The following is a 10,779-nucleotide window of genomic DNA, read 5'->3' as shown; positions in this document are numbered from 1 at the left end:
ATAAACTCAGCCTAATAATTGGTTTTAAATAAATATAGAGAGAAAGATCAGAGTTAGTGTTAGAATGAATGCATCTGGTCTCAGGAGTCCCTGTTCCAACTGACCCCCAATTACTTAAGAGTTTTCTGTGTACCAATGTTTTAGGCATCAGGCACTCAGACACACTGGTTATTGCAGGTTTAAGCTTAGCTTTTAATGTGTTGCTTCTCCTTTCTGTTCCTCAGATCAAACTGAAGCTGAGCAACGCAAGTGTGACTGATGTTTTCCAACTGCGATGGAAAAAGGATCCGGATGGAAAGGTTTTTAATAAGGCACCTTTGTGACGAGGCTGAAGAGAGAAAAGGACAAATGTGTGTGTAGTTATAGCTAAGTTCCCTGTATTCCCACCACTAGTGACCGCTGACAATGGCCAGTGAAGTTTGACTGATTTAGCTGCTGAGGGAAGTCTAGAAGAGAAAGGTCTCAATTGTTCAAGACCGAACCACATCTAAAAGAATACTGAGTGTTAAATGCAAATCTGTCAACTAGCCAGAAACACAACTCCTGCTCTGTTGCTCCATGTGTGCTGGATCTGCAGGGCAACTGTTTGTTAATGTAACACGTTAGCTATGATAACTGGAGTAAAAAAGATATCAATTAATCCAGCTATGCAGAAATGAATGAATGGACGTGTGACATTTTAGAACTGCAACATTTGCATTGTACATTTTACTAGAATATTCTCACTGTATACCACTTTTCACTTATACTCCACCACATTACGTTTTCCATCACTAGGCCTACATTTATTTGACATGTATTGTTCATATTTTACTCTCATAAAAATACTGCTGCTGTTTGTTGGTTACGCAACTCAGCAGCATATAAAGTAGATTCCACCTCAACCAGATGTAACATAAAGATCCTGCATGGAACAGTAATACTACTTTCACTTGTGAAAATTGTACTTAATTTCTTCCCACCACTGTTTCTGTACATCTGGCCAATTTATTCTCTATCCATTAAAATACTACTGGAGAATTTGAGTCTTTCATTTCTTTATTGTGACATAAATATGGAGGAAGAAGATGATTCAGGCCATAATTTGGATAAAGTGGACCCCCCCACCCCACCGATGTGGTCCACTCTGACTCACTTAAGTTCTGAATGAACTTTCTAGACTGTGGAGCTGATTATTTCAGTGAAAGTACAGGGGTGGTGTCCATTTTGATTGTACGAAGTCTTGGCTGTAAATCATACATTTTACCATTATATCTCGTTTATTTATTTTTTTATATTTTTACTTACACTGTTTTAAAGAATCCATTGGGAGGGGCTGTTACAAATTTTGAAGTATTGTTTAGCTGTAATCTACTACACCCCTAATTACAATAGGCAGTGGTACATTCCATGTGACAGCTCGGTTTGAGCTAGCCTTCATGCCCGAGCATCAGCACGCTGCTAAAAACGCTTAGTTTTCACCAAGGTTTTCACGTTGTATTCACGCCGTAGTCTAATTTCAAACTATTAATTACCAGCATGTCTGCGCCAAAGAAGGGAGACTTGTCTCCAAGCGAAAAGGAATTGTTTGAGGTTATTACTGCAGGTAAGCCTCCTCGGCTAACGCTAATCCCTTCAGAACCCACTCAGACGATAGCTCTTGTTAGCTTCTATGATAAGTTAACAGATATTTCGAAAAAATGTCGGCCGAACACATCAGCTGCTCGTGGACTGGCTTGTTAAATCATAATGATAAAGTTAAATGCGAGTTTGTACGCAAGGTTCGGCTAACGTTAGCTGACTGCTAATGTGTGCATGAGCTGCTTACTTCCTCTAGCTTGCTATCTGATATTCCCACCTCAGGGATCTCAGCATGTTTAACGTTGCGTTTGTGGGAGTGTGTGCATTGTAGATTCAGAAGATCAAACAGATTATGACAGATTGATTCTTGACAAACACTTTTAAAAAAAAAAAAGGAAGGGGGGGGGGGTCTGCCCTCTGTAGCTACATCAACTGCTGGTGAGGCTTGGTGTTGTGTTTGCACTGCAATAATATTTCACATTATGCTCTTAGGAAATGTGCAGGAGGCCTCCAGGCTGCTGGGCTGTAAGGATGTTCGGGTCAACTGTTTGGATGAGGTAAGAGAGCTTTTGTGACTGGAGGAAACACTGACAGCAGGTTGACACGTTTGATGATGACCTTAATGTGTCCCCTTATTCACTTGTCATGATGCTTTCACCATTTAGGCTCATTTAGTTTTAGCTTATTCATTTGCACAAGTAACAAAACCCGATCAAATGATCTGCAAAAGAACTGTGCTGGTGAGATAAAAATACAGCCAACAAAAACAAATCTTACTTGATTGTCCATTTATATTTCAGACTTGGTCGATTTAGGTAGTTAGGCAGTTGATTTGACAGGACTTAACCTGCTGCGTTGTGATAGACGTTTCAACAGTCCTCAATAAATCTCTTAGCCCGGTTGTATCAGAAGTGTTCTGTTTGCTGCAAGGTAGGTTTTCAATCTGGACTTCTTAAACCAAATAAAGATTGTAGCCAGGAGTGACATGTCTCCTGTCATCCTATAGCAACAGTCCCTCAGATTAAGTTACCAACATTTAGAATTTCTGTTGTATTATGACGTCATCGAACAACTTGGCAGGGTTCATTAGGTTTATCTTGTATTAATCCTTTGGGGAAACACCAGCTTTCATCTCTTTGAATGTAAGCATTTGAGGACTACAGTGAAAACAGACAATCTTTCAGCGAAGCTCTCCCTTTGTCCAGTGACATGTGGCACCACTGAGTCGCCACGCTGAAGGGGCCCTGGTCCTTCACGTCTGCCTTTCTTCATGTCACTCTCTTGTGTCTGCCTGTCAAAATCAGGTGTTGCAAACAGCTGTTCTTTTAACTAATGGAAGCTGCATGACTTTTGGCTCATGTAAAACTGAAATTGTCCCTGTCTGTCTCACCCACAGTATGGGATGACCCCTCTCATGCATGCTGCTTACAAAGGCAAAGCAGACATGTGCAAGTTGCTCCTGCAACACGGAGCTGATGTGAATTGCAACGAACATGAGCATGGATACACAGCACTGATGTTTGCTGGCCTGTCGGGTAAATATTCTAACTGTTTGAGTTGGTCATTACAGCAATATCATTAGAAATATAATATTAATAATAATACAGGGAGGCCATGCATCATGGAATTAATGGAAAGTCAGGAAATTAAATTATTGGGGCAAGTCATTGAAAATAAGGGGATGTAGCAAGTGAGCTACTGGGCGCCCCTGTGAAATGAATTTGTTTATTCACCAAATCAATATTTTTGTCAGGTTACTGACTTCAGGTTGTTCCCAGTCTTATGTGTGTTCTTGTAGGGAAGCTTAGCAACCATTTCTGACCTGTAGTTCACGCTCTAATGTTCATTCTCTTCTGGCTGCCAAATCGATGAAAACGTGAGGCAAAGTCAGAAAACAAGCCAGGAAAGTGTACATTTCAGGAGCTTCACTCACTAAATGACGGGTTTCTGATCAAATAACTGCAGCATTGTGGCTTTTGAGGACCGGAGTCTAAGATCCCTGATCTAAAGTGGGTTTAAAATGATTTTTTTATTCTAATGTTACATTTATAGGTCATGGAAATTCATCTTTTTAGTCATGGAAAGGAAAAGTCAGGGAATATTACACTTGACTTGGAGTGGGAACCTGGAATAATACTAATAAAAGAGCATCTCCTGGTCTGTGCAGTCTGAGCTGTGACTCCTTCCTCTGTGCCTGTAGGTAAGACTGATATCACGTGGATGATGTTGGACGCGGGGGCGGAAACGGACGTAGTTAACTCTGTCGGAAGGACTGCCGCACAGATGGCTGCCTTTGTTGGTACGTGTGGATGTGACAGTCCAGTGCTCTTAAGGGTTCTTCATCACACACACACACACAGGCAAGGGATCACACACCACTTCTTTGTTAGTAAGGAACTTTTACCTGGTCATTTTGTTCCTTAATATGATTACCAAATAGATGGTTTAACTTTTGTTGGGCTAATGGCAGAGAGGCTGTCATTCACACTAACATAATTAGTGCATGTTGAAGCAGTTAACAGTATTAGGATAAAACTGCTAGTGTTAGTGTGTTTTTGTACTTCTGTGCTTATCCATCCATCCATAGCCTACATGGCTTATCTTTCAGGGCCGTGGGGGGGGGGCAAGCTTATGTCATATTGGAATTATCACTTGTAAATACCATTCACATCAACACCAAAGATGTAATTATAATTAAGAAACTCAGATTTTTCTGAAAGCTCCAGTATATGGACTTGGTACTTAATAATGCAGAAGAGACTAAAAACCAAACACATATGGACGCCTCCCATTAGACAATGATCACTGTTCAATGTAACTAGACCCACATTTAACAGATGTGTTGTTTGTGAATGTACAATATTCGTATCATTTCACCACCAGTAATGCCACCATCTTGATGAAATCTGGTTATAGTTTAGACTTTATTTCACTTTCTTCACCCTTGTTTCTATTTTAGAGCATTTTTTAACAGACTAAGCGACAGACTCGTCAATGAGCTGGTGTTTACCTCCCTTCATGTATCTGCAAAACTGGTCTGAAGTTGGTGCACAAGGTTCCTCAGTTTGAATGTGTTTGCCGTGATGCAAACTGTAACTCTTGTGCTGCACCGATGAAGTATTTTATCTCCTCTGACTAAACTCAAACACGTGACAAACACTCCTCGCTCATGCTGAAAAATGAGTCGCCTCGTCTTTTCCCTCCTCAGGGCAACACGACTGCGTCACAGTCATCAACAACTTCTTCTCCCGCGCCAGGCTGGATTACTACACCAAGACCCAGGGTCTGGAGAAGGAACCCAAGCTGCCCTCCAAACTGGCCGGACCCCTGCACAAGGTCATCATGAGCACCAACCTGAACCCAGTCAAGGTACACTGCTGGACAGAGAGCGTTCAGAGCTAAACAGATGTCCGAGCTCTGCGTCCTCTGATGTCCACTTGTATATTTCTGGGAATGTTAACAGTAGAGACATATTCATCCTCTGTACGAGTGGTTCTTCATCCAGACACACCAGCAGCCAATTCCACTGATTATCATCCATCATGTAGCAGGGGAGGGGGCAGGAAGGCGAGCTGCTGTAGTGATTAGCTGGATTGGAAAGCAGCACGCTCTTTGGCCTCGAGTATGAAATAATATTTCATTTGGGCCAAAAATACACCACTTCAAGCTGCTTTGTTCACCATGTTTGTCGACATCAACGATCATTTCCTGCTGTTGTGGCTAAAAAGTGTTGAAGTCAGAGTATAGGTCAGTAAATTATCTGAACATTCATTTAAGAACCTCTGATAAAATCACCAGATTGGAATATCTGTTATTTTTTTATGCCAGTGAATTAAAGGGGAACTAATGGGGTTGGCAGTCGAGTTGCACTGTGGGTAATGTAGGCGGCAGGTTTTGAGAAGGAAGAGGTATGCGTGGAATAAAAAAGGATGATACTCCTGGTTCTACTGCATATTTTAATAGATTATTACAATGCTAAATTGTTTAGAATACAATCAAATAGGTGGCTGTAATCCTCTTTCTGCATTAGTCCAGGAGAAGAAGAGGGAAAAAAGTTTTTTGTTTTATCTAAAGGCTGCTGCTAAGGTAGGAAATTGTATAGAGGATATTTGTTTTATCCATTTTGCTAATTTAATTATTTAAAACATCACTTCTTCTGTGGAAATGCGTAATGGACACCTGTCATTGTCTTTGACATCTTCTATTCATCTTATATAAGTGATACAAAGAATTGTTAGTTGCAGTTGACAGCAGAGCTGGATGATGGAAAATAAAAGTACAAATGTCTTGGCAGGGAACATGACAAGATGACACAGCAAATACACGTGAGCAGGGAGGGTTTCTTCTGAAGACAAAGATCTTTGTTGCAGATGGTATCTGTTGTTTTCCAGATGGTGATGCTGGTGAAGGAGAACCCCCTGCTGGCAGAGGTGGAGGCTCTGGACAAATGTCGCAGGGTGATGGAGCTCATCTGTGAGAAGTGCATCAAACAGCAGGACATGAACGAGGTGCTGGCCATGAAGATGCACTACATCAGCTGCGTACTGGGAAAGTGTGCCTCCTTCCTCAAGGACCGCGAGGACAAGCTGGAGGGCCTCATCAAGAGGTGAGGCCATGGGGGGGGTACTCATGGATTTATGGCCTTTCTTTGTTTACAAATGACAACATCAAGCTGTTTCACTAATATTTCCTTATATAACTACGTATAACCTCTGTGGTTATTAATGGCACTACCCCAGGATAACTTTCCTCATATGAGATAAATGATTGCAGTTCCAAAAATGTCTTCTCTTCAGTCAGTAGAAAACACTTTTGCTGCACTCCATTCTTTTCCAGACAAGCAGCCCAGCGTCAGATGTCATTTAGATCAGGGTCGTGGGGGGGCCAGAGACAGTCCCAGCTGACTTTGGGTGAGAGGCGAGTGCACAGTGGACTGGTCACCAGTCAGTCACAGGGCTGACACATGGAGACAGACAGCCACTCACACCTACAGGCAGCTTAGAGTCACTTATTAACCTGCTTGTCTCTGGACTGTGGGAGGAAGCCGGAGCACCCAGAGAGCCTGGAACCTTCTTTTTCCAGATTCTGTTGCCTAAATAGATCCACTGTGGATCATTTACATCTGTGGTTTAAACACTACATTAATGTGTTGCATTGAAGCAAAAGTTTGTGTAATTATTGTAACTATCACCAGGCTTTGGGAATGTTGCTCTGTGTCTGAGGTCATATTATCACATCAGAATCTATTCATTAAGAATGTAAAGTTTAATATCTGCCAACAACAAAACAGGGCAGAGTTCACTTCCTGTGCAGCTGCTGTACGTTGAAGGAATGGTGACAGTTATGAGGTATTTAAAGGGTTTTAATGTCTGACTGACTGGAGCGCTGTCTGTTCTAACACAGCTCACCTTTCAATGAATCTTTCAGAACATTCCCATGAAGCTCTTTGTACCATAATAACAGTTGTGAAGTGAAGTGACCTTCATTCTGAAAGTTTCCCTAAACTAAAATGCCTCATCTCCTCGATCTCCGTCCTGCAGTTTGCTGAAGGGACGAGACACCGATGGCTTCCCCGTGTACCAAGAGAAGTTTATCAGAGAGTCCGTCCGCAAGTTCCCTTACTGCGACGCTACTCTGCTGCAGCAGCTGGTGCGGAGCATCGCCCCTGTGGACATTGTGAGTCTGGATGAATGGTTTTAAAGTCACATTGCAGTAGAGCTGAAATTGAAGACTTTAAGACTTTGAGTGCCTGGTTGCTTCCTTTAGACTCACTTTACATCAGGGTGTGGTGCTTTGCCTAATTGGGCATCTTTTCCTTGCGTTCCTTCCTCTCGATCATCACAGGGTAACGACCCCACAGCCCTGTCAGTGCTGACTCAGGCCATCACAGGTCAGGTCGGCTTCATGGACGCAGAGTTTTGTACCTCCTGTGGAGAGAAGGGAGCTGAGAAAAGATGCTCTATCTGTAAAATGGTAAGTAAGAGGATGGTAATATGAGCCTTATGAAACACTGAAGATCTTTCAAATGTTTTCTTTTTTTTTTGCCATTATCAGATAATGGGAGATGAACCAAGAATGAAAATGCACAAACTGTTTTGCTTGCGGCTTGTTATGTGGTTGAACTTTTTTTTTTTTTGCCACTAGGTGATCTACTGTGGCCAAGCCTGCCAAAAGATGCACTGGTTCACCCACAAGAAAGTTTGCAAGACGCTCCAAAGGCAGAGGGAGGAGCAGGAAGCAGAATCGGCTAAACTGAGGATGCAGCAGAGCAGCGGTACTTCATCTCTCTATGACACAAAATATGACACAGAGTAAAGCACTGCAACAGGGTTTCCACTTATCTCACGCTCAGGTCACCGTCCACAGGTTGTTACACGATAACAGGTGATTGCTTCATAATGTGTCGACAAGAGGGTGATTTTTAACCAGCGCTGATATGAGATGAACGTCAAACTCCGAATCACCCATTAAAACATAATTTTTTTAAATTCTCTGTGGTAAAAGGTCTGGAAAACTGAATCTTTCCTGTCCAGGTTGCACTTTGTCATGAGAAGGTGAAGCTCATTAAAACCAACATGGCAAAACATGAAACAACACAAGAAGTGCTGGTGGCTCGGCTCGATCTTTAGTATCGAAGCAAGGCCACACTTAACCGTCCTCTGTGTGTGTTTGTGTGTCTCAGAGGAGAGTACAGCGGTCCAGGAGACCACAGACTCCATGCAGGAGCTCTCTGTGGACACCAACAGCGAGGTCTCTCCCTCGAACTCGGCAGCAGAAACCTCAAACTCCACTTCGGCCCCGGCCGCCGACAACTGAGGAAGACGCAACACTCTGTAACAGAACTCATCCACGTGCCGCAGACAAGAGGGCCAGCTGGCAGAGACTGACAGCCAGACCAGGACCGGTCCAGCAGGAGATGGGAGCCCATATTTATTATCGACCTGAGACTGTCCCGGAGGCAGGGAGACACTAAAGCATACGAGGAAGATTCGTGCCACAGTGCTCATCTTTTTGTCATTTTTCTATGTTCATTTTTCAGATGATATTGTCATGTGAATGTGAATTACATAGGCTGATGTGTTTGTGGTAGAGGTCACTGGGGAGGGATTGTGGGTAATATACGACGAGCTAACGGAAATGATGGAACAATAATTCTGCCTTAAGAAACTGTAGCAACCTGTGAGGGGAAAGAAGCGACTGCGTAGCCGACCAGCGCTCTTGTTTGTTTGCAATACACTCGATTTGTTATCGAGACGTTGTTTTGTACCGATGAGCGGATGGCAGATTGCGAGTGGAAAGCATGGCTGCACAATATCGACCAAAAATGTATATTTTTAAATGTAAACGACACAAACAGGAGTTTTATTTTTAGTGTACTGTGAAGGATGACTTTAATGCTCAGGATTTTCCAAACTGTAACAAAAGTCTTTTTATTTCCTCAAAATGTTGATCAAACATTGTTATAGACAGCACAAGAACACCGGGACGGGAAACATGTCTTTCATCTAATGTCACTGGATTGGTTTGGATATTTTCTCATTTATTGTGCAGCCTGAATGGACAGAGATGTTTTTTGTTTTTTTTTGTTTGTCCAGGCCTGAACACCGATGCTCAGTATGTCAAACACCTTAATCATGTTAAATAAAGACCAACTTCATCCAAGTGCCAGTTCATCCATTTCTTTCTTTTTTTTTTTCTTCATATCCATATTTTGCTAGCACTCTCCTCATTTTACTCCATATGTCAGATCTTTATTATCTCTGTGTTACAGTGATGATCAGACATGGGAAGCTCTTGATGATAAAACCCTGTTTTGGAACTACAATTCCCATAATTTGGTAGGTTGGGGGGGATGTAAACAGGAAGTATAATGTAGCTGTGGCCTACAAGTGTTTTAACATTTGTTTCTATTTTGAGGCGTTAAAATGATGCCAAAGGAGCTCCTGTCTGTAATGAGGACAACTTCCACTGTGTTACTTTGATACTGAAGAAAACGTGACTGATTTCGAAGTTCTGGACTTAGAAGTAAAGACACTCTTTGTCAGTGGACCTAATGAGGATGAACATGGGCTGTAATGATATCAATAATTACAATAACGTCTTGTTTTTTGAACACCAACATGCACCTGTTTGTTTCACCTTGATAGGTGAGTGTTATCTCCCTCTGTGCCTCACAGTTAGGACAGCGATGAGGAGCAGACTACAGTTTGAGTTGAGTTCTCCTTGTCTTCAGACTCAAAGAGTAAACAGAACAGCAAAATGTACTGAAATGTGTTTTGGATGATCACTAATTCATTTTCAGCAGACCACAGAGTTATTAACTGACTGCAAACATCTTTTCACCATGTAATGTGCCACGGTAATGAAAAACACCAGTTTGTGGTCTATGTTTCCTGCCTGCAGAAGACTGAGGACACCATGACGCTCCTGGGTGTCATCTGGACCCCCCCCCCGCTGCCCTCACCTCTGACAGCACAACAGATGGAGACCATACAACTGACAAATCTTAATACAATTAACACACAAGCAGCATTTTGTGACGACATACGACGACATCTATGTGGACGACAATGTGAGGATGCTCGCTGGTGCACAACAGCGTTCTGTAAAGACACCAAACACACGCTGGTGTCTACGGGGGCCAGAAGGCTTGAAACTGCACTGCAGACCTGTCAAGTTTCACAAATTATATCACACAGAAGAGCTTCTCCAACAGCTCATTAAGCCATTACACATGACTGTGGCAGGTTATAACAGCCACACCACTGATGGGTCACATGCAGTGATATCTGTCATCATTATCACACATCAGCAAAACAGCACGCACGTGTCATCTAATGTGTCTAATGTGCTCTTATTTGTGAAATTATAGAGAGAATCTCACAGGTGTGTATTTTTTATCATCATCATCACCAGCAGCCCTCCTGATTCCACACCTGTGGAGTGGAGAGCTTAACGTCTTGAACTTAGAGAGAAGAAAATACAGGTAAAAAGTAACAAAAGATACACTCATGCGCTCTAGCTTCTGCAACCTTTGTTGACCAGGAAGCTGCCGTTGTGCTTGAAATCACCGCAAAACACAAAAATAGTTCAGTTTTATTCCAAAAAGTGAGATGTGCTTTCTTCTGGTTGGACCTGTGTGAGGGCAGTGGTAGGTGGAGGTTACACAGGTTCACAGGACATCCAGCAGAGGGCAGTGTTTCACCAAAAGAAACAGGG

General features: G+C 42.5%; 1 protein-coding gene across 1 annotated transcript; it reads left to right on the top strand.

Annotated features, from left to right (window-relative positions):
* The first annotated feature begins 1,414 nt into the window (after positions 1-1,414).
* Positions 1,415-9,211, top strand: ankmy2a (ankyrin repeat and MYND domain containing 2a). Its single transcript, XM_070835490.1, has 10 exons — positions 1,415-1,585; positions 2,053-2,117; positions 2,957-3,095; positions 3,761-3,859; positions 4,769-4,929; positions 5,952-6,166; positions 7,101-7,236; positions 7,405-7,533; positions 7,705-7,834; positions 8,243-9,211. The coding sequence occupies exons 1-10, from the start codon at positions 1,519-1,521 to the stop codon at positions 8,374-8,376; spliced, it is 1,275 nt and encodes a 424-aa protein (XP_070691591.1). The 5' UTR covers positions 1,415-1,518; the 3' UTR covers positions 8,377-9,211.
* Positions 9,212-10,779: the final 1,568 nt, after the last annotated feature.

Source organism: Pempheris klunzingeri, chromosome 8 (assembly GCF_042242105.1).
Source record: "Pempheris klunzingeri isolate RE-2024b chromosome 8, fPemKlu1.hap1, whole genome shotgun sequence".
Taxonomy (NCBI): Eukaryota; Metazoa; Chordata; class Actinopteri; order Acropomatiformes; family Pempheridae; genus Pempheris; species Pempheris klunzingeri.
Note: the sequence above shows the minus strand (reverse complement) of the source record. Positions and strands in the feature narration are given on the sequence as shown.

Bases quoted from the DNA above. Each gene is read 5' to 3' on its own strand.
- ankmy2a (XM_070835490.1), top strand. From the start codon at position 1,519: ATGTCTGCGCCAAAGAAGGGAGACTTGTCTCCAAGCGAAAAGGAATTG. The intron at 2,118-2,956 runs GTAAGAGAGCTT...TCTCACCCACAG, and splicing joins GGGTCAACTGTTTGGATGAG to TATGGGATGACCCCTCTCAT. The intron at 4,930-5,951 runs GTACACTGCTGG...GTTGTTTTCCAG, and splicing joins CCAACCTGAACCCAGTCAAG to ATGGTGATGCTGGTGAAGGA.